The 24,831-nt window shown below is 40.6% G+C and overlaps 1 protein-coding gene across 1 annotated transcript; it reads left to right on the top strand.

Annotated features, from left to right (window-relative positions):
• The first annotated feature begins 1,848 nt into the window (after window positions 1-1,848).
• On the top strand, window positions 1,849-24,277 carry C1H2orf50 (chromosome 1 C2orf50 homolog). Its single transcript, XM_055000491.1, has 3 exons — window positions 1,849-2,538; window positions 18,606-18,645; window positions 22,708-24,277. Exons 1-3 carry the CDS (start codon window positions 2,195-2,197, stop codon window positions 22,897-22,899), a joined length of 576 nt encoding a protein of 191 aa, XP_054856466.1. The 5' UTR covers window positions 1,849-2,194; the 3' UTR covers window positions 22,900-24,277.
• Window positions 24,278-24,831: the final 554 nt, after the last annotated feature.

Raw genomic sequence — 24,831 nt, 5'->3', positions numbered from 1 at the left:
TAAAGCGTTGGAGAAATTGACAGCGCCTTTGGGGAGGTGAAGATGAAATTAACAAACCCTCTGAGGAGTGATCTCTGCTGGCTGTCTTTTTAAACTACCCTCCTGTAGAGAGATGAAATTGACAGAGCCTTCAGCCTTTTAAACGACGCTTTCCGACTAATATTGTGTCTCTCTACACTTGAGTGTCCTCATGTAAGAGGTCTCGTGTAGAGAGACTCTTAGATACCTTTTTCTTTGGACCATCTCCCACTTTGTCTGCAGTGCCATTTTCTGCCAATAGATGGCTGAAATACATTTATTCCCAAAGCTTTATACAAATGACTAGAGGAAGACACAACTGTAATATACATAGTCATACAATCTTATCATATGGCCATCCTGTTACATTTCCTGACAGGGAGATGCCATTTTCCACTGATGATAGGAGAAGGAGGAGTGAAACCAATATCCAAATACCACCATTTAGTCATCTTGTCATGATGGGGGAGGGGGAACAAGTCTTTCATCCTACTTTGGAAGTGCTTGGTCAAAGGTTCCACTTGGTGACAATTTTGAATTTGTACCCTAAGTTCTAACTGGACAGGTAAGGGAACTCCCAAACATGAGAGAAATCCAAGCATAGTGGATCCAGGAGTGTTAACTTTTATCACATCTCATCTTGTCCATGTCCTGCGTCTACTGCCCCCAGATGTTGGGGCAGGGAAAGCAGATCTGTAATTTATTCCTCGTGGGAGAGAGATGCTTACTCTCAGCCTAACCAACCTCACAGGGTTGTTGTGGGGAGAAAATGTCAAATGAAATTACAATGTAAGCCACTTTCCTCCCATTGTGGAGGAAGGCATTGTATAGATGAAGTAAAGCAAAAGAACACAACACAACATATATCTAGTGATGGCAGCAAGAGATTTACCCAGGATCAGTCTCCTATCACTGGCATGCAGAACTGGGATCTAATACAGCTGAGGGACGGGCAGCCACTGTTAGAAGATTCATCATAAAAAGGTAATAAAAACTTCCAGATAAGAAAAGTGTCTTTCCCAGCACATTTCAGTTCCGATGACGTGAGGCAAGGTAAGGGTTTAAAGTAACTTAAATTTCTTGCTGTCTCCCTCAGGGGGCTAAGAGAAGACAGGACGTACAACTTCAGCTACTTTCCTACCAATACTTTGTACCAGCTTGTACTGGATTACTTTCACTTCCGGACAAGGTCCTTCTCACCATGTGCATGCACTGACTTCTTTATAAGGACTGTACTCTGTGCTGAGACTCAGGGAAAATACATGTCTCTCTGCATATCTATGTGTCAGTGTAAATGGAATTAGATAAGGAGATTTCCCCTCTACCCAGCTACATACCTCCAGTTCCTTCAGTACTGTCCTGGCGAAGTAAAAACAAAGAGTCAGTTCTATGTCCTCGTTTAAACATTTGACCTGCCTTTAGCAAATTATCCATGCCTTATCTTCCAAAGCATTTAAATGTCTGTTGTACCAGAATAAAGGTTGCTGGTGTACGTGTGCATATGAACGTTCGCACATGCAACCACAGCTGATATTTCATGAGATTTTTTTTTTAAACAGAGAGAACAAAAGCTTAGGATTAAATGTCACCATTATTAGCCAACCCCCACAGCAGCTGTCCAGACTAGCTGTCTTTATTGGACACACGACTTCTGTCAGTGATGAATATTCATGACAAAGCTAGTCTCGTTTCCAATGGAGACGGTAAACACACTGGGAAAACCCAAGGCTCTGGGTGTTTCGTTTCAGCTGCATAAGCAGAACAAAAAAACCATCATAGTCTTGGGCAGAGCGAGGGAAGCTCCCTGTAGTACTACTCATAACACCAAGATCTTGTAACACATTCAGATAGCATTCATGGGGACTCCTGGAACAAGGTGGGAGTTATAAATCATGGAGCACAGGCTTTTATTTCTGGAACATGTATTTAAAGCTTACTAAAGTTGAGAATCCAGATCTATCAATGGTCTTTGCTTTTAAAAAAGAAATATATGATGATGATGCTGAATTTGGCCTCATTGCAGTGAACAAAATCAGCTAGAACACAAGAATGACTCGAAATAATACAGGAAATTCTTCACACCAAATTGCCAGAAACGTTGCTTACTGGATATTGGGGCTCTTTCTATTGGTTTCTATTGGTTTCATTCATTCATTCAATCAAGTAGCTACGAAGAATGTTGGGAGAAAGAGTTGGGAATGTTGAGGACCTCCCCAAGTTTTCTACTGATAATCCAACATCACGTACTACAGGAAGCTCACGCAGGAAGGAGAGCAGAGCAAATGGGCGCTGGAGAACTACATCGGCAGGGTATCAGTTACCAATAAGCAGCCGTGTGGGGGATTTTTCTTCATCTCCTTCACTCAGCAGCACTCAGGTGGGAAGATCTACACTAAACTTGGCAAAACAATCAAGCAAGACCCAAGAAGAACAGCAAGAAAACTTGAAGGATGATCAGGTCCAACAGGACAAGATCTGGAGAGAGTTTGTGGACGCTGAAAGAAGGGCAACCAAATACTGGTAAGTAACTCTCAGATTCATTTCACAGTCTCCTCTTATTTGCACCAACCCAGCTGTTCTTCCATGCTGCAGTGTACATATGCTGACTTGGGTTGTCGTGTGGTCCAAAGCATGGCTGTTTATTGAGTGTGCCAACGTTATCGCTGTTTTCATCCACTGTCTAGTTTCTTAGTACACTTTGTAGTACTTTGTACACTAATCTTGCCTTCATTGAGCTGATCTCAATATAAGAAAAGACATATCCACTGTCTATATGTCAAGTGCAGCATGAATGTTTATTTTGGTTATGAGAACACAGATCAGATATGATGGCATATACATTTTGACTGACGTAATGACTATCTCTGTGTTGGGAGACTGTATGCATTGATCCCTGGATTTACTCTGTGGGCATTCAGGGGTAAAGGATCACTTTTTCCCTGGTACTTTCAGGAAGACACCAAGACTTGGAGTCTTCTTGTACAGTAATAAAATACTGTTACTATTTATTATAGTGTCCTATGTCCTCCATCTCTCTCTGCAGCAGAAAGTTCCAGAGGTAGCACTTACCTCAGTGATTCCTCTTTGGAGAAAGCAGCTCTAGAATCTTATGCCTTCTTGTTGTATTTGTTTTATTTACTCTGTGTGTGTGCGTGCGTGCATTCATGGAGCACTGGTGGAAGCAAGGAGGCACTTTGATGCTACAGGGTAGCATCAAAGCATCACAAATATATTGATCTTTTCCCTCTAGCCCACATCAGATTTTCAGACCGAGAGATCCTGCATGCCAAGGTGCCTCAGCCAATTCACAGCAGGGACTCTCTGCCTCTCTTTATGACTCTGACAATTTAAAACTGGACTTCCATCACACACAGACTCACCCCTCCCTTTAGCTGGAAGTTTACCTCCCTTTGCACTCGGGCAAAGTAACTTCCTAACAAATAGGAAACTAACAATTTCCTACTGAGATATACACTCCTTAAGAAATATTACCCTTCCTTTTGTCTTAGCCTCCTAACTTCCTCCAGGCATGCAACTTCAGGCAACCTCTTGGAATAAACCTATTCACAGTCACCAGGCTCCAAATCCACAACAATATTTTAAGTCAAGCAAAAGCATCAATCGAAAACATTTAAGCAACTGGGTTGCTCGAACAGCTGAGACTATACAATAGTTCAAAAGCTGGCCCTAGGATAAATAGCACCATAGCAACCTGGGCAAACAGTATAGGGTCAGTGGCACACACACACACCCCTGGTCAACTTTGCAACATCATCAAATTGTGTGGCTTGTGTAAGATTGCAAAACTTAGAGGTGTAACAGACCCTACAGGTTTTCCCAGTGATATGTTTTAAAAAAAAAATCCAGAATGAGCTGTTCCATGCTACTTTTCTTTAAGTGCTTTCTTCCCACTTCTGTTCTGGGATTCCTTATAGCTTCCCAGGCTATAGCTTCTTCATTTTTCTTCCCTCTATCCAGGTGTTCTCTTCCATCTTTTTAAATCAGCTCCATCCTCACCAATAGGGTTGCCAACCTGGGCCGTTTTCACACTGCTTACCTTCCCTCGCAACGACCCGGAACATCATGCAAGATCTTCCGCGTTTTTTGCGCAATGTTCCGGGTCGTTGTGAGGGAAGGTAAGCAGTGTGAAAATGGCCCAGATATCAAGACCAAGCTCAGCTATAATAATTAACAATTAATTGAATGCTGATAGACCTAATACAAGCAGTGATTTCTTGTGTGTCTGCTAAAAGCAATTTATAATTGCTTAGTTATTCTAAGCTGTGTTTAGTTACACTGAGAGCTAGACGCAAGAATTCAGAGCTTTGTCTCAGAAGATAACTGTACAGGCTAACTTGGTGTATTTGCCAGATACATTCAGGCAGAAAGGAATTCTTACAAGGTAACATACACACATACGCAGACAATGGCTTATTCTGTAGGGTCACACATGCACAAAGGTAATATGAGCTGACTTTGAACCAAAAAGGTGACACAAATTTCTAACTGTGAGATAACTATGAAGCAATCATATTGTAATTAATCATATTGCAATTAGGTACAATGATGTTCTGATGTCATAATTGCTATAAAAACTCAGCTGCTCAAGGGAGGAGCCAGAGGGAACCATTTTTGGCATTTTGCTCTCTCTCCTATAATTGCAATTAAAGTTCTATAGACCACTCCTTTCACTTCAGCCCTTTGGGTCTAATTGGGAAGGGCACAGAGAGCAGAACCACAAGTGACAAAAGGCACTGATTGGACACTTGTCAGCTTCCCTCAAGTTTTGATGGGAAATGTAGGCAGCTTGGCGGAATGTTGGACAAGTGACAGTTGAAAAGTCCATTGGACAGCAGTCAGAGAGCCAAGCTGCAAGACCAGGATGCCCACATTTCCCATCAAAACTTGAGGGAAGGGGGGCGGGGCGTCGTGAGCGTGCATGCCAGACGCGTGAAGTTCAGGCTCCTGACTCAAACTCCCTCCCGACTGATTTAATCAGCTTTTAACCCGAGCTCTTCATAACAAATCATGGGCAAAACAGGAGGTAATAAAAATAAGACTTCAGAATTGACCGTACAAACGGTTAAAACCTTTTTCTCACCATCTGAATCAAAGAACGGGGCTGAGATGGAGCTGCATGCTGCAACCAAGATGGCTGCTGCCCCTGCCAGTCAGAAGGCAGATTACAAAGAAATCCAGGTACTGGAAGCTCATATTAATCTTAAACTAGATCAACTTGAGGAGAAATTTGCTAATCGGATGGAAAAGTTGCTTAAGCCTATGAATGAGCAGCTAACCCTCATTAATGAAACTCTTCAGCAAGTTACTAAAACAGCTGACTCAGCGTTAGACCTCAGCCTGTCTTTGCAAAAAGACGCGCGCATAATGCAAGCAAATGAATACTGGCTGAAAAATAAAATCATGGATCTAGAGAATAAAATAAAATACAATAATTTGAAATTCCGCGGATTTACAGAGTCAGACGAAGGCACAGCAGATTTAACTGCGTTCTTATCAGGCTGGCTTGCTCATGAGCTGCAGTTGGAGAAGGGGGTGGCACCAACCATATTGTCTGCTTACAGGCTGGGTTCCCCTCGAAATCTGAGAGCAAATGCTAACAGAGACATTGTTGTCCGCTTTTTGGATTCCCGTACCAAAGAAAAAATCATTCAAGAAGCAAGGAAAAGAGGCACGTTTTCTTTTCAAGGGAAAAAAATACAAGTCTTCCAGGACCTGTCGAATGAAACGCTGCTGCATAGGAAAGAGCTTAAGCCTGTCACCTCAACGCTAACTAAAGCAAATATCAGATACAAGTGGGTGTCATCGACTAAGCTACAGGTTGCACATCAAGGCAGAGTTCTTCATGCAGTGGATATAGTCTCTGGCCTGAAACTTCTCACCGATTTGAACTTGCCAACCCAAGACTTGATCGTCAACCCAGCAGAAAACATCTCGGCTCAAAACCTTCCCACTCAAGAGAGATGGATCACAATCCCCACGAAATCATCTTCTTGAGCTAGAGATTGTTCACCAATGTCTCCTGTTTGACTCGGCTTTTGATGCGAAGAGCTTGCAAGGAATAAGGGGGTGGGGGAGGGGGGGAAGGAAAAGAGGGGGGAAATTTTGGCTTGTTTCTTTTTTGTCTGAGAACTGACTGTTCTCTTCTGTCGCTACCCTTATCTTTTTTCTTTCTTTCTCTCGCTGCCCTTCACCCTTTCATCTCCAGCTATTTCATCTTTTTCTTGCCAATCTGTGGTCGGGGGCGGGGGAGTGGGAGTTACCTGTTTTTCATTCTAGTTCCCAAATTTCTTAGGGACCTCCAGATATAGGGAGGTAAAGATTTCTTTCCTCCCTATTAGTAGTACAGGAAATTTCTTTCTGTGCTTCTGGAGGGGTTAGCTCTTTGGTTTCAAGGAGCTATAGTTTAGGTTAGTTATGTCTAAGTTGTTACTGGTTGGGGGGTGTTTTGGGTTAGTTGGTACTGTTAATGTTTTCCCCTGGAAGGTCTGGTCATTCTTAGCTTCCTATGGTAAGCCGTGCAAGGTAAAGGAAGAAGCAATTCTTCATTCTAGAGCTGTATTTCTTTTGTCTGAGTTTATTACTTGTACTCTGCATCAGCTTAGCCTCTTCACAATGTTAGGTCATGACAGGGAAAATTAAAATTGTTACTTTCAACTGCAGAGGCTTAAATAACCCCATTAAGCTCAAACGTGTTTCCACAGCTTTAGCACAGCAGAATGCAGATATATTATTTTTACAGGAGACCCATTATAAAAAGGAAATGCCTCAGATACTGAAATCTAATAGATTTAATTTGCAGTTCCAAGCTCCTGGCTCCTCAAACGCAAGGGGGGTTGCAATTGTATTTTCGAAAAATATCAAATTTCAATGGGTAGACTCTGAAGTGGACCCTAGAGGAAGGTTCATATTTATCAAAGGGAACCTGGAGGGGACAAGGGTAACCCTAGCTTCGATTTATGCGCCTAATGATAAGCAACTTGATTTTTTGCATGAAACCTTTTCCAACCTATGTATGTTTGCTGAAGGTGAGATTCTGATTGGGGGGGACTTTAATTGTATAGCTGATTTAAATCTGGATCGGTCCCAGAGGGATGGGAGACGTTGCAAGAAGATACCACGTCAACTGAAACTACAAATGTTGTTCGATAAATTTGCTTTTAAGGATGTCTGGCGAGCTCACCATGGAGTAGAGAAAGATTTCACTTATTTTTCAGCCCGGCATCAAGTTCATACCAGAATCGATTTTATTCTGGCCTCCAGTAAACTTTATCAAAATTTAATTTCTTCTAATATTGGGAGTAAAATCTGGTCAGATCATGCCTGGGTGGAAAGTCACTTGAATTTAGATGATAAAATAAAACAAGAAACTCATTGGCTATTAAATAAATCTCTTTTATTAAACCCATCTATACATAAAGAAATAGAGAAAGTACTTGAAAATTATTTTAAAGAGAACGTTGCAGGGGAGGTCTCCCAGGCAACAATTTGGGATGCTATGAAGGCAGTGGTCAGAGGGAAAATCATCTCAGTAGCCTCCTTCTACAAGAAAGAAAGAGAGAAATTCAGATTGGACATTTTAAGCAAAATCCAAGCACTAGAAATTAAGCATAAAAAATTTAATAATAAAAAAGTTTACAAACAACTTCTGCTTGAAAGAAAGAAGTTGGAATCTCTAGAGTCCTCTAAAATCAAGAAGAACTTACTTTTCTTAAAACAGAAATTTTGGCACAGAGGTCCTGGAACACTTCGCTTGCTTGCTTGGAAAGTGAAAAAAAAGATCTCAGCCCACCAAATTAATCTGATTAAAAAAGGCAATAAGGATTATACTTCCAATAACAGGGAAATGTTGGAAGTATTTTACAACTTCTACTCTAAGCTCTATAGAACCACAAACCCATTTATATCTGATATTGACAACTTCTTAGCATCCTGCACCTCCCTAAAAAGTCTTACGCCAGCGCATAGGGAATTCTTGGAGTCGCCCATTTCTCTCCAAGAAATCACAGAGATTATCAAGAAGCTTAAACTTAACAAAACTCCCGGCAGGGACGGTTTTCCTGCCGAATTTTATAAAAGCTTCACACACAGCTTAGCAGAACCACTCAGGCTGACTTGCAATGCAATTCTTACCCAGGGCATCTTCCCTCAGTCATGGAATGAAGCCTCGGTCATTGTGATCCCCAAAAAAGGTAAAGATGTCACCCTCCCATCATCCTATCGTCCGATTTCTTTGCTGAATCAGGATGCTAAAATCTTTACAGCTATATTGGCCAACAGATTAAACAAAATCATTAATCATTACGTTCACCCTGACCAAACCGGCTTCATTCCACACAGAAACATGGCAGACAATGTGCGTAAATCTCTTAATATAATCAATCATTGCATTACCTATCAAATGGAGGCTCTCTTGTTGTCACTTGATGCAGAAAAAGCGTTTGACAGCTTGGAAACTAATTACCTTCTGAGACTCCTGTCAAAAATGGGTTTTGGCCAAACTTTTATACGATCAATCAGCTTACTTTATGCCAACCCTACGGCCCGGTTAAAAATAAATGGTATAAATTCAAAGGATATTAAACTTACAAGAGGGACCAGGCAGGGCTGCCCCTTGTCACCACTACTGTTCGCCCTTGCTATAGAACCTCTGGCGGAATCCATAAGACAATCAGCTGAGATCAAAGGCATTAGAATAAAAAGTCATGAATATAAAATTTCTCTCTTTGCTGATGATATGGTTCTGTATATCTCTCACCCTTCTGCTTCATTACCTCCCTTGGAAGACAAGTTACATACCTTTGGTCAACTATCAGGTCTTAAAATTAATAAATCTAAATCTGAAATTTATCCTATTAATTTATCCCCAGACACACAAGCTCAGATAGCCTCCAATTATGAATACCAATGGATCAGCAAGAACTGGGTCTATTTAGGAATCACGATCCCTGTCAACCTAGCAAATTTAAAGGAATCTAATTTTAAAACCCTAGAACTCAAAGTTATAGGTGAATTTAAAGAATGGAGCAAGTTGACTTTATCCTGGGCTGAAAGAATACAACTGGTCAAAACCATGATTTTACCACTATTCTTATTTAATTTTCGTATGCTGCCTATTAATCTCACTGATCAAGATATCCAAAAGTGGCAAACTCTTATAAATAAATTTATTTGGGCTAATAAACGTCCTAGACTTAATTTTTCAACCATGAAATGTTCAACCAAAAAGGGTGGCTTGGCTATTCCAGACCTAAAATGTTATTATATGGCAGCACAGCTAGCAAACATAGTGCTTCTTTTGCATTCCTCAGATAGTTCAGACTGGACATATGCTGAAACTGCACATCTTCTTCCCCATGATATAAAGGATATAATTTGGACAGACCCTAAACACAGGCCTACCCAAACTCTTGCCAATCCATTTTTGAAATCTACTATATCTGTATGGGACAGGGTAAGAAACTATCTAGCTCCTACACCATCACCACTATCATCCTTCCTGGACCAATCGTGGTTTCCACCAGGTCAGGATTTAATTTCATTTCAGCAATGGAAGGTAATTAAGAAATCTAGGATCATTGACATCACCAAACATGGGGCCATCCTAACTAAGGAGCAAATAGAAGGGGATACAGAGGTTGTGGTCCCTTGGTATCAATACTTACAATTATCTCACCTTATAGGCAGCCAATTATTTGTCGACTCCTGGAAACGGGAGTTTACAGATTTTGAACGTTTATTAAAAAAAATAGAACCTCATCGTAAAGGCCTCATAGCTAGCATCTATTCTAATTTAAACTCACAGAATGATCAATCCTCATTAAGGTACCAATTGAAATGGAATACGGACTGCAGTACCCCCTTAACAGAGGAGCAATGGTCCACAATATGGTCTGGCAAGCCCCTAAATTCGAACGCAATCAATATCAAAATGTCTTCTTTTAAATTGTTGTCGAGATGGTACATGACTCCTCAATTACTACACCAAATTAATCCCAATTTAACACCGCTCTGTTGGAAAAAGTGTGGTCAAATTGGTGACTATATCCATTTGTGGTGGTCTTGCCCCAAGATCCAATCATTCTGGGACTTAATTTCAAGGAAAATTAAGGAGATTACAGATTATGAACTGCTCATGACTCCAGAATCAATTTTGCTGGGTCTTTGGGAAGACCCTGTCATACCAAAGGTGCAGAAAAATTTAATATTTATGTTACTTGCTGCTGCAAAAATGCTTCTAGCAGCACACTGGAAATCAGACAAGCTTCCGAAGCTACAACAGTGGGTTCAGAAAGTATGGGATATTTTTATTATGGAAAAAATAGCAGACCACCTTCATTCTATTGATAAACCACAGTATCAGTCATCATTCTTTACGCAATGGTTGCCCTTTTTGAATTACTTATACAATACTAATCAACTGCCTAATGCTGACATCAATACTTTTAGCTTCTTAGCTATATTATGAGAATATCTCCTCACTGTTCCCCCTTGCACTGTTTTTGTAGTCTATTACATTGGCTTTGTTATTGTTATTGACCGTTCCAAGGTTTGTTTCTTGTATTATTGTTATATGTATTTATGAATATTGTAAATTGTAAAATGAAAAATAAATAGTTAAAAAAAAAAAAACTTGAGGGAAGCTGACAAGTGTCCAATCTGTGCCTTTTGTCACTTGTGGTTCTGCTCACTGTGTTAGCTGTTTCAGGCATAACAAGCCCTCCAGGATAGGCCTGGAATATCCAAGAATCTGTATCAATCTCCAGGAGACTCCATGAAAGCAAGGATAATGTAAAAGCCAGAACAGAATGGAACATGCTGGGCATTCAATAAAGGAGTAGTGCTACTAAACACAGTGGGAACGTGTTAAAGACACCTGAGGACAATATTTTAGAAATGGAAATACTGAAATGTTATGGTTTTTAACCCTTTCCCAGCCAAAATACACTATTTATCCTTTTCCTAGTACATAATGGGGGCAGGAGGAGCATTTTATACACATTTATACACACTTGTTTGCAGAAACAAGAGGATATGTCAGAGGTGCAGAAGAACGTTCTTCTAGAAATAAGAGCAGGACACTGTAAATTTCGTAGACCCTTCCCAATCACAACTAATTTTCAACAAAAATACAGCACCACGTTCTAAGGAAGCTAAAGCAGCTAACTACACAGATAATCTAGGCCTAGATGGCAGTGATGCACCACGCCAGAAAAGTTTCACAGAATGCATGTTGCTGGGAAAGCCTGAGAGCCAAGCTACAAGTGACGCCTGACACAGGTTGGACACTTGTCAGCTTACCTCAAGTTTTGATGGGAAATGTAGGCATCCTAGTCTTACAGCTTGACTCTCCATTTAATTGAAGTTTACAGACACCCCCCCCATACACACACACACAATGGAGGGGAAGGGGAACACCCGGTGAGAGCCCGATGCCATTTCACAAGGTAGGGGCCACAATAGAGAATGCACATGTACAGGCAGTTGTTAATCTTGCCCATTTGCAGAGTGGCACCTCTAAAAGACCCTGCTCAGATGAGTGAGTTGTTATGGTGGAGCACAGGAGGAGAGGCAGTCCTGCAGACACAAGGGTCCAAGGCCAAAAAGGCTTTGCATGAGACGGCCAAAACCTTGAACTGAGCCTGATGAGCAGCCAGTCAACTGACTGGAGAATGGGTGTAATATGTAGGCTTTACCTAGCTCCTGATAACAACTAAGCATTCTGCACCATCTGAAGACTCTAGAGTTGACTTTGAGGAGAGACTGATATCAAGTGTATTACAGTAGTCTTGTCTTGATGTTACCATGGTACAGATCCAGGTGGCCAGATCAGCTGAGTTAAGGTAGGGTGCCATCTTCTGGGGCTAAACTAAGTTGGAAGAAAGCACATTTTGCAACTTCATTAACATGCTTCTCCAGGAGTAATGCTGGGTCTAGGCTCTTAACTAAGTCAAAAGTGGGGCAGCATAGCATATTTCATAATATCAGGCTTCCCTACTGGCATTACCCTCCATCTTGTCAGGATTCAGCTTCAGTTTGTTTGCTCATAACCATTTAACTACAGCAGTCAAGCAGTGACTCAAGACTTCTACTGCATCACCAGGAGATTTAAATAGAAAGATATAGAGCTGGGTGTTAGCATACTGATGGCATCCAGTTCTCAAACTATGAATGGTTTCTCCTAAGGACTTTACAAAGAAATTGAGGGACAAGACTGCATCCTGTGGAACCCCACAGGCTAGAACCCACAATGATAATAACTGATCTCCAGTGGCCACCTTTTCAGTCCTGTCCACAAGGAACAATTTTAAGCAATCTATAACACATCCAAGGACCTACCCCTGCCTCCAAATGCCTCAACAAGATGGATGACATAGTTCACTGTATCAAAGGCAGCAGACAAATCCAGAAGAAGCAACAAAGAGGCATAGCTTTTGTCTGCATTCAGACGGAGATCATCAACTAAAGCCACCAGTGCCATCTCTGTACCATAGCCTGGCCTGAAACCAGACTGTAAAGGGTACATAGCACCTGAGTTATCCAAGACAGCCTGACGCTGGTGTGACGCTGCTCTCTAAATCACCTCGCCCAGGAAAGGCAGATTAGAGACTGGGCGATAATTGGCTGCTTCACTTTTCTGTATGGTTCTTTTTAAAAGTAGCAGATAGATAACCACCTCTTTGGCTAAAGGAGTTGCCCTGAATCAGCGACTGACTTATGATGGTTAACAATGGCTTATTAATGTGGTCTTTACATATTTCAACAACCAGGGTGGACAATGGTCCAGAGCACAAATGGTAGCTTTCACAGGTGCCTATCAGCATCCATCATTTTAACTGGGTCAAAATGGTCCATAAACAGGCCAGATGGCAGATTAGAAATTTCATCTTTCTGAGCTATGTTATAATCACTATTCAGATCAGATCATATTCAAGAGATTTATTAGCAAAAAAGTTTTGCAAAAGCACCACAACTAATTTCCTGGGAATTAATAAATTAGCCGGATAGTTAGATGGCATAAAGGTCTTGTCCTTGAAAAAAACAATATTCTGAAGTGAGTCTTAAATGATGTTGTAATTCATTATTCCACCTCCTTTAATAGTAGATATAGCTTTTAAGTTAAAAAGAGCTATTAAATTGCTAGGATAACACCGTACTGGGAAAGCAATTATGCAGGGGCAGATCACTGCAAAAGAGCTTTGTAAAAAAATTTGCCGTATAAATAGTTTATGTTTAGGGGGTGGAATGAACTGCAGTTTTTAGTCTGAGTGCTGAAGTGTTTAGATAGTCTAGTTCAGGCAATCTGTATGGAAGTCTATGTTCTGGAAAAGACTGACCAAGAGATGCCCAGCAGTATATTCATGATACTGAAATGAGTTTTACGCTCCCTGTCCTCTAAAGACCTGCCAAGTTCCCGGAAGATTGGACCTAGAGGTCCAGTTCTATGGGCCCCAGCCTCTCTATTATTTCCTATGGGGGAACCCTGATCTCTCAACCACTGTGCTAGAGTTTGCACAAGCTGTAGCATGAAAAGCCCCATTCTGCGCAGTGGCATTAAACTAGACCACACAGTGGAAGTGCCACAGTTTATGATGTTTGCATAACACTTTGGAATGGAATGTTTCAAAAGTGGTTTGCACAACACAGAAATAGATGGTTTTACTTTCAATATTTTTTGGTTTTTGTTTCATTTCCTTTTTTATCACACAGTCTTGATTTTAGAATATCCATTAAATAGATAAACATGTAAATTAAAATATTGATAAAAGTTACCGAATGTTCCAACTGTTCTGCTAGGTTATGAAGTTGTTTGTTAATTGCTACTTGTCATTTAGACATGGTTAATTGACAGTCACCCTCTGAGCTGACTCTAAACAATTAAGCTCAGCCCACTGCCCCCTGCAACTTAGTGTCTCGGACAGCTGCCTGGTTGCCACTGTCAATCTTTTTCTTTAATGTTGTCAGGCTATGGATGACAGGCTATGGCAGATAGACCCCTGTACCATTATAGCAAGAATCCAGGCTCTTGGTTAAAAGGTTTTATTCAGGAATCGGATCATTTCCAGATATGTCCATAGTGTTACTCAGAGGCAAGGTAAGCATCTAAGCAGTAAAAACAAGTTGACAGGAATGATGACATGTGGGAAAACCATTTTTCTTAACGAACACATTTACTCCTCCCCCTTCTCATCAGTAAAACAGGACTTTTGGCGTGAACCCGTCCTGAGAACGTTTCACATATTTCTACTTTCAAGTCTAGACACTGAGAAAGCAGGAGATAATAATAATAATAATAATAACAACATTCAATTTATATACCGCCCTTCAGGATGATTTAACACCCACTCAGAGTGGTTTACAAAGTATGTTATTACTATCCCCACAACAAAACACCCTGTGAGGTGGGTGGGGCTGAGAGAGCTCCAGAGAGCCCGTGACTAGCCCAAGGTCACCCAGCTGGCTTCAAGTGGAGGAGTGGGGAATCAAACCCGGTTCTCCAGATTAGAGTCCTGCGCTCTTAACCACTACACCAAACTGGCTCAAAGATCAAAGTCGAAACATAGTAATTCATGAGAGCGAGCAGTGTACAAGGTCAGCAGCACTGAGAGCTTCCAAAGTCGTTAGATAAGATACCTGCAGCTTCAATAAGCCTGTGAAAGCAAAGCAGTTATGGCACTGGTAATATGATATCAAGTTATAGTATGAAACATTGGTTCAGAACAACAGGTCGGCATCAAATCATGGCATGAACGGGGCACAGATACAACAAATGTGGAAAAAGCAATAGGTATGCTCTAGGGAAAATTCACTGTTCATGAAGGACAATGAGAAGGCCCCATGAAGTTAGCCAATGCCAGCTATGACCTAAGTTCTGAGTATACGTTATATTTTGCCCAGAGACATCCCTGACTCAGGTGGAGAGGCATGTTCTAAAGTTCCATACACTCCAGGCACCGGGGTCTCCAATCTGAATCAAAAGTATGGCACATGGAAAAGGGGCTTAGATACTCTTCCTATGCCTCTCTACCTAACTAGATGACAGTGGGAAACATAACACAGAGTTAGGCCCTAAGTGTGCAACGTCCTTCAGAATCCATGGCAATGCATTGGTATTTCATGGCAGACAAACCCATGCAGAGAATGCTCCCTAAGGACAGAAACTTTGGAAATAAACTGATCAAGGACATACATTGCTGGAGAAATGTTTGAAAAGTCATTATTAAGTAGTGTTTCATTACAAAGTAGATTTAATTGAAACAAGGATACTGAAGAATATCCTGTCTTTGTGTTTTCTAAACACATATTACACACAGGAAATTTCCCAACTTGGGAAATTCCTGGAGATTTGGTGGCAGTGCCTGGAGCTCAGCAAGAATGTCATAGCCAGGTTGAGCATCAGCTCCTCCAACTCTTCCTCCACTTCCACCAAAATTCAAATTTTAAATGTCTTGCCTCATGTCCATTCCTCTCATATCCATTCCCCTCACCTTGAATCACTTGCAGGATTCGGTATGTCCTACCAACACTTTGATTAGGTTTGCCAACTCTAGGTTGGGAAATTCCTGGAGTTTGGGTGGGAGGGACTTGGGGATAGGGGGAGCTGCGGGAAGGTAAAATGTCATGAAGTCCACCCCCCAAAGCATCCGTTGTCTCCAGATGACCTCTGCAGTCTTGGGATCAGTTATAATTCTTAGAGATCTCCAGGCACATTTGATCCTAAATTTGTATGTAGGTTCAACCGGCTGCTGGCCGTTTCCACACTGCTTACCTTCCCTCGGAACGACCTGAAACAGCGTGAAAAAAACACGGAACATCGCATTTTCTCGCGCGAGATTTGCACGATGTCACGCAAATCTCGAGCGAGAAAATGCAATCTTCCATGTTTTTTGCGTGATGTTTCGGGTCGTTCCGAGGGAAGGTAAGCAGTGTGGAAACAGCCGCTATCTATTTATGTTCCACTCAACATTTAAAAACTTTCAAGGTTGTTTTCAGGCAGTGCTAAGGAGAAAAATCTGCTCTGAAGACCCTTAAGAAGGACACCATCCAACAGCAGTCTCATTTCTCTGTCAATCGCCAGCTGACCTCTATCCTTTAATGTCTTTACAGGAAACAATCAGTTTCTCCTATTCCTATTCTGTATGGTATATAACAGAGTTTCTATGGCATACCATAGTAGAAGCAAAAGTAACAGATCATCCACCCTTTCTGACCACTCTAGGACTTTCACTTGTCCAGAACTCTGTGGTATGCCATAGTGTCTCTCCTCCAAAGCTGCCCTCTCCTCCAGGGGCCCTAATCACCCATCACTGTAGTTTGGTGATCAGTTGTAATTTTTTTTTTATTAAACTTTTCCAAACAAAAATAACATAACATTCAACCAGCAACATAGCAGTAACATCAAGTAAGGTACAATAATGCCAATAAATGTTTACAGCTGAGTACATAATATGGTCATGCAATATCATGAGATTAAAGTTACTCATTAAGTACAACTACTAGAAATTTCTTTATGGCTGAGTATTTAAATACAAAGATTCAGATTTCTGGGTTAATGATCATGTAGTGCGGTAGTTTTGTGGTTAGGAAATCATTTTTTGTTAGAAATTCTAGGATCAGTTGTAATTTTGAGAGAACTCCAGACCCCCACCTTGAAGTTTGTAACCCTAGTTATGCACAGGTATCTTTACATCACTAGCAGGAGACGTATATCTATTAGGCATGAAAATACAAGAAAATAGCATCTGTAATTTATTACATCAGTAGTCCAACTACTGCCTGTTTTTTTATTCTTGGAAATAACAGTAGTGCAAGTTGGACGCTGTGTTCTGCCAAACTTAATTGTACTTCAGGTCTTGAAACCACACGTGCCCCAACCTCTACATGTAGGCAGCCACCCATACAAGCCAAATCCTGCTGTTGTGAATGTTGCAAGCTTGGTGTTTGTGAGTTATTCTGCTCTACTAGCTTGACCTGAAGTATCATGCCTGGTGGAACCAGACTCCAAGACAAAGGAAATGAAAATGTATCTTCATTGCTGCAGCTGTCTCTTAAGTGTCCAGAGATGGCTTTGTTGTTGCAGTTTATCAGAGGTGATAAAGAATACCTTTCAACTGAAGGGAGAAGATTTGGGAGGCGTGAAAAGAAAGCACAGTATTTAGATTCTGGGAGGGAGGAAGGGAGGGGGAGGGGGGAGAGAGAGAGAGAGAGAATGAACTATTGTGGAAAGTTGGATAAAGCAATGTGTGTATGTGGCGGGGGGGTGTCTCTTTTTCTATATCTCTGTTTATCTGATGTTGTGTGGTGGGTCCTCTACCCTGCAAGAGTACATCTTTAATTCCACTTCTGCTCTACTTGTATATTTCTAAATAAAATAAATATTACGAAAATGTCCTAAAATCTCCAGTGCTTTCCCCTCCAGAGGGAAGCAACCCACATAAGTGCTATCACCAGAAAATTCTCATTGTTCAGAACAGTGGGGTGCGCACTGCATAACACTGTCATTGCTATCAGATCAGTCAACTTAAATTCTGATTACTGTCATGCTCTAATTTTCTCCTTCACACACGTATGCACATAAAAGAATTTATGTTCATCTTATGTTCCATGTGATTCTTTCACAAAAACATTTTTTGCAAAGAGGCTGAGATGCAAGTGTGTGGTCCATCTCTTTGCCATGAACCCAATGGGTGGCCTTAGATTAATCACTATTATCTCAATAGGCTTTAATGTCATAACTACACTATAGGACGTAACAACCATTTTATTGCATCACTGCAAACAGATCCACAAAAATTAATGGCCTGAAGTATCTCACACTAGTTTATAGGAGTAAACATAGTCATTTGAGGGCCTCTGACAGCCTAAAAGGAAAAAAAGAACCAACACTATTTCTTCCAGTAAGCAAAGCATCACAAATTTAATTTAATTTATTCAATTTATACTGCGCCCTCCCCACACCAGTGGGCTCAGGGCGAATCACAACAAGGCTTAAAACACATTACACAGTTCAAACCATTATTACCATTAAAAACATAAAATACTACATACCACAGTTTAAATACATCTATATAAATATAGAGACAAGAAACATAGCAGCACATAATTTAGACGATCACCTTTTCACCATCTCCAAAGCGTTTTTACCAGAAAAATATGTGGGAGATGGAAGGTGACATTGGATGGGAGGGCATATAGTTTATTCCCCCCGATTTGAGCTATTTTCAATGTAGCATTAAGGGCATAAATAAATTAGACAAAACTTTCTATCATTCTTTTTGTTTTAAATTGACCCACATGAACGTCAGTGAGGTTCTGGTTTTGTTGTTCTCTTTTGTACAAAAGGGCATGGCGGGGGAGAGGGGAAGAGGAATAGCTATATGCACTCATTTGCAAAGGGCTGCTAGGGATTGTCATTAACATTGTCCTGTCCCAGGGGAGGAAAAAGTTGCTTGAAGTTAGTCTCAAAATTATATAAATCCTGTGGTTCTTAGTGCTGCTTTACTTCTTCAAAATGTGGCATTTTGTAACTTATCAACAAAATTAAAACACGCTTTGCTTTCATTCTAAAGGTATCAGAACTGGAGTTTCCTAAAGGACTATGATTCAATGGTAAGTTAAAAAATACAACCTACCAATTACCAAGTTTAGCAGCTAGCTTCCTTTTGTTTACTAGCAACGATTGCTGCGGAATCATCTTTTAGAAGAAGCACCCATTACTGTGTAGTCTCTGAGCAGTCAGGAATGAGCATATGAAACATATGCACAGCCCAATGAGATCTAATCTGGTTGGCAGCAACTCTCCAGGGGCAGGGGAGTTTCCAAGCCCTGTCACCGCAGACCCCTGAACCGAAGCCAGGGGAGACGGAACTACTGCATGTAAAGGGTTTGCTCTACAACTGAGCTACAACTTATCCCATGAACCCAACTGGTTCAGGATAGTCTGTCTGCTGGCTTATTTGCACAAATAACAGTAGTTTCAAGTGGGGCACACTGAGGATACAAAAATCCATAGATGAAATGAAATGAGTCAGTGAAGTGTAATGGCCAGTGTGCAACTAGGATCTGAGACCTGAGTTCAAACCCTTACACTGCCAAGAAGCTTACTGGGTGACCTCGGGCCAGTCATTCTCCCACTATGTAACCTACCTCACTGGGCTCTTTTGAAAATAAGGGCCCTTTTCACACTGCTTACCTGCTGCTGGAACGTTGCAGAATATCGCGCAAAAAACGTGGAAGATAGCGTCTTCTCGTGAGAGTTTTGTGCGACATCGCACAAAACTCCCGCGAGAAGACGCTATCTTCTGCAACGTTCCAGCAGCAGGTAAGCAGTATGAAAAGGGCCAAAATGAGGAAGGGACAACTGTGTGTGCCATCCTGAGCTTCTTTTTAAAAGGGTGGGATAAAAACAGAGAGTAGACAGAAATAGATCAACTGAATTGACTCAGAGAGTGGGTGATAGTTTTTTCAGGCAGGTGTGATAAACTGTCTTTATCTATTGTATTAATTTCATACTCTTCTGTCCAATTATGTTTTCCGATCAAATAGATTTTTTTTACTCAAAAGCCTGTTTGACCATCAAGATGATTCCTAATTAATCAGGATAGTAAAATTCTGAATATATTGTGAAAAAGCTCCTAATAGAGCTATTTTAACTCAGTAGCCTAGCAACAGAAAACCAGATGAAATTTAGTCTAAGTAGAAAGCAGTGTATAAAAAAAGTAGTGCCTTTCTTCAGTATAATTTGGCTATCACCACACACAACAGTGGGCTTCAGAATCATCGTGGAAAGCTCACTAGAACAGGCTAGTTCAATATGCTACAGCAGAGCAAAGCACAATTTCCTAAAATAACAAGCAACCATAAGCAACGCATCAAGAATCATAACATATGATAGGGTTCTATGGTGTGCCTGGCACCACAGTGGAATACTATATACACTTCTGGTTGCCTTATCTCTGAAAGACTGTACAGATGTCGGAGGAATGGAAAGGACTTAAAATCAGGGCAAGTCTATACAAGATTGAGGTGATGAGAGAGGAGGTCCTATGACTGACAGACAATTTAAAAACTAACAAATCACCAGGCCCGGATGGCATACATCCAAGAGTTCTGAAAGAACTCAAATATGAACTTGTGGATCTCCTGACAAAGATATGTAACCTTTCATTAACATCTGCCTCCATTCCTGAGGACTGGAAGGTAGCTAATGTCACCCCCATCTTTAAAAAGGGTTCCAGAGCTGATCCGGAAAATTACAGGCCAGTCAGTCTAACATCAATACCGGGTAAGTTGGTGGAAACCATTATTAAAGAAAAAATTAGTAGGCACATTGATGAACAAAAGCTATTGAGGAAGACTCAGCATGGATTCTGTAAGGGAAGATCTTGTCTCACGAACCTGTTAGAGTTCTTTGAGGGAGTGAACAAACATGTGGACAAGGGGGAACCAATAAATGAACACACAAAGAAATGAAGGACCTTTAGTTTGTAACGTTTCCTTTCACTCTTAAATACTCTTAAATTATAGAAGTCTAACAACAATTCTAGCTAAACGCCTAAATATGCTTTTGAGTAAATACATGGGAACAGTACAAACAGGGTTTTTAAAAGGCAGATTGATGTCTGGAATAAAAGGTTTACCAACTTGATTAATCTAGCTAATGCACAACAACTTCTCCAGAATATTTTATTTTGTTGATGCAGGAAAAGCATTTGGTAGAATTGAATGGAGGTATTTACAAGAAGGCCCAAGTCTTTGGAATGGGAGAGTTTTTTTAATGGATCAGTTTAATATATTATAACCCACATGCAAGGGTATGGTTGAATTACGTTACTCCACTCCTTTCTAACTACAATGTGGGAAGACAACTTGTGTCCATTGCCACCTCTCTTATTCAGTTTAGCAATTGAAATGCTAGCCATAAGAATATATCAAAACAATGCTATTCAGGGGACTAAATCGCAAAGTATTACCACAAAAGTGTTGTTACACACAGAAAACATAATTTGTAAAATAACAGAGCAATCAATAGAAGAGATGTCTAAGACTTTAAACTTTTTTAGTCAGATGTCAGGCTATAAAATGTCTGCTCTTACAGGTGCAGCCTCGCAGTTTAAATTATCACACACACACACCCCAAAACCAGCAGCCCCATATTGGGCAGTTAGCACACTCCTTTGTCAAGGTTTCCCCTTTCATCAGAGGACAGGGCACAGTTGTGGTTTGGGGTGCCTGGCAGGTACCCCACTGTGCTCTACCATTCTACTGCAGACCAACATGGCTACCCACCTAAACCTATCCACTGTGTTCTGTGGACCAGTTGGCCAAGCAACAATGGGACCCACTGCCTTGCAGAGAGAGGTATGTAAATTGTATCTTGTCCCAAATGTTCTTAGTGGCTTGAACTGTTGAAAGGATCACAATAGAGCTTCCTATTTGTCCAGCATTACATTTTATACAGTTAACCTTTATGGGCATCCCCTTTCAATTCATGCAAATAGCCATGTTAACTGGTCCGTATACCCAAATACCTGTGGCTAAGTATAGATGTCAAACTCTAGAAGTAAAGAATCTCCCACATTGTTTTGTATTGAAGGCCCTACTAGTTAGTGAAGCATCTCTTTGAGATCATCTCCCTACAATACAACTCTCCTATTTGTACGAAAAAGCAGGAGACAGGAGGAAAGATCTTTTGATTAAGATTGTGAAGGTAGAAAGGCACAGAGAGATGACACAGAAAGACACATGGATATGAATTTCTCATGGTTATTTTAACTTGCTTAAACTCAAGCTCGGAGGTGGAGAAAATAATTTACTTACTCACTGATATAGACCCTTATGTCATTCACATGGTTTCTCTGTATGCATTGTCAACTAAGAAGATTGGGGCCAAAGATGTGCCTGGCATGATAGTAAGTTGTTCAAACATGTAATTTATTTTGTTTTATGAGGAGAACATTCAAACTTCGTATTTTATCATACTTTTTAATGTTTGGGGGTCTGCATGGTTCTTGTATTTTTAAGTTTTGTATAACTTTTTTCTTTTAATTTCTGTTACACTAAGGTTTTAATTACCTTTGACTATTCACAATAAATAAAATTGTGATTATTCCCTCCCCCCCAAAATTATTAATTTCCATGTCATGTTCCCAGTTACAAGTTGCTAGGGACTAACAACATGGCTGACATCATGCTTGTCTCCAGAGGCCTCTAGTTGAAAACAGAAACATGCTTGTCTCCAGAGGCCTCTAGTTGAAAACGGCTTGAGCCACCAAGGGAGTCATTATAGCCTTACATGTAACAACAACAACATTCGATTTATATACCGCCCTTCAGGATGACTTAACACCCACTCAGAGCGGTTTACAAAGTATGTTATTGTTATCCCCACAACAAAACACCCTGTGAGGTGGGCAGGGCTGAGAGAGCTCTAAAAGAGCTGTGACTGACCCAAGGTCACCCAGCTGGCTTCAAGTGGAGGAGCGAGGAATCAAACCCAGTTCTCCAGATTAGAGTCCTGCACTCTTAACCACTACATCAAATTGGTGTATTCTTGGAAGATGATTGGTTATCTCAATTTTAATTACCACAGCATCGATTAATTGTAATATCTCTATGGAAGACATTTTTAATAGATTTGGGTATAAACAATTTGTCATTTCTTTTATCCAGGGCAAGAAAAAAGAACACAAGCCGCTCCCTGAGTATGAATCGGTATTTTCAGACAGAATTCCTAACACTAACAGTCGAATTATCGGCAGCAGAATGAACACTGATCTTGGCAAAACTCTGGTAAAAATGGATTACTTCTTCAACTATGGAAGAAGAAAAAACAAACTTGGACAGGAACTCCAGCCTTCCTAGAATAACAAAGAAAGCACTACTTTAATGCGTTGTGGATCAGGGTTCATGGTAAAAAATTTAAAAATGCAAACTTTTTCTAGATGCCACACTTCTAAAGGTGGATAGTTCAAATTCTATCCAAATAAGACATCTAGAGATTTAAAGAGGACAACAAAGTATACTAATATAATCATGCAGGCATAATTATGGTGATTGGGTCTAATACCAGCGTTTTCTGGCTCAGCATTTGGAAACATAGGGTGCTGAGGACTTACAAAGTTTGTGTTAGACAGCCAGGCCCATATCTACTGCCTCCACAACATTTCAGCGGTTACATTTGCCTCACAAAAATTCAAAATGTGCTTAATCATCTGCCCACCATAAAGTTGCCACTCATTTAACGAAACAAAGCATAGATTGCTGCAAAAAGTACAGGAAGTTATGCAGATGAGGATTTCTCTAGAGAGAAATAATTTTGCTCAAGGGCCTGAAAGGTTATGGTTCACTTCATATTTGACCTTGTGTTCCACATAAGCCCTTGTTCTGACCTTCAGACAGATTTAGCTATCCTATGTTTACTAAGCGATCCGCAGTGATTCAGTAGGAAACTGTTTAGGGTATAGAATCCTGGACAAAGTGGGTCCCATCTCTCAAATGAAAAGAGTTTTCAGGGAAGAATTCAAAATTGTTTCAAAAGGACTGTTTATTCCATTATGAACCCGCTTGACCACTGCAGTCATCTATGGAGGTTCTGCTGCCAGGTGCCCTCACCTTCTAAGACTAGTCCAGCAGCAACCCAAGCTTAGTGACACCCAAACTCTTGGAGTCTCACCTCAGGGAAATTCATGTCCCTTTCTATTGCCATCTTCCACCAGAGGATGAAGACTTTTGTGTTTCCCTTGGCATTCCCTCAATGATCTTCTCCAGTGTTTTAACTGTTTTTATATTTTGTATTCATTTTAAGCTCTGGTTTTAAGTTGCTTTAATGATGTATTTGTGTGCTGGTTTTAGTGGTTTTTAAAATGAGATTTTAATTTGTATGCCTTAATTTGTTGGCCGCCTTGGTGACCTTATGAGGGCAGAAAGGTGGGGTAAAAATCTTGTAAATAGTAATTCAGAGAAGAGAGGAAACACTCTATGGAAAGATGGATAATCATATAAACCATCTATAAGTTTCTGCTGTCTCTGGTCAAGAACTGATGGTCTTCCTTTTCTTTAAGGTAGCGGCTGTTGATACAGATCCTTTTAGGGATCAAGGTAACAGACATAAATCCTTTACATAAATTCAATCCAGCTATAGAGGAATGGATGGGAATGGGTTTAGATTGTACACCCCAATTTCACATAGACTGCTTCCATACATAGGATTTGGTCTGCCCTGGCTCTCAAACTGGAGCAGGGTTTTTGGAGCATCTACAGGAAGTAATCTTCCATTTGTTCTCCTTCTGCCTTCTTCTGCGGTACCCCCCATGTTTCCCACACCTGTTTTGCTCCAGTCTTTTTGGATTGGAGTCAAAGTAGATTTGCTTGTACTGTAGATGGCAAAGTATGGATTTCCCTACTAATATCTGGCACTGTTTGCCCTATGTATCCCAATGCACCCACCATTCCCACCACAACCAGTGAAATTAAGAAAAATCAGTAGTAGGTATATTGCATCACACCACTACACCTGTATTTCTACTACTGATTTTTAAAAGCAGTCGGGTGTGTTTGCAGCAGTAATGAGGAAATAACGGGGAATAGAAGCAGCCATACTCCAGGTGCCTTTGGTACAAAAGCCTACATGCTTTCACCCACATGGCTTTTGTGGGTTTATTATTATTATTGCTGTGAGACTTGGCATTCTGTAAATGGTTGAAAATAAGGATGCGGATTTTAAAATAAATTCAAAATATGAAGGCAGAGCAGTTGTACATATTTGTGTGACGTATCTAATCTGTTTTTCAAAAA

This window comes from Eublepharis macularius, chromosome 1 (assembly GCF_028583425.1).
Source record: "Eublepharis macularius isolate TG4126 chromosome 1, MPM_Emac_v1.0, whole genome shotgun sequence".
Taxonomy (NCBI): domain Eukaryota; kingdom Metazoa; phylum Chordata; class Lepidosauria; order Squamata; family Eublepharidae; genus Eublepharis; species Eublepharis macularius.
This window is presented reverse-complemented; position numbering and strand designations above follow the sequence as displayed.

Coding starts and splice junctions, on each gene's coding strand:
- C1H2orf50 (XM_055000491.1), top strand. CDS start 2,195: ATGTTGGGAGAAAGAGTTGGGAATGTTGAGGACCTCCCCAAGTTTTCT. Junction 2,539..18,605: donor AGAAGGGCAACCAAATACTG/GTAAGTAACTCT, acceptor TTCATTCTAAAG/GTATCAGAACTGGAGTTTCC. Junction 18,646..22,707: donor TAAAGGACTATGATTCAATG/GTAAGTTAAAAA, acceptor TCTTTTATCCAG/GGCAAGAAAAAAGAACACAA.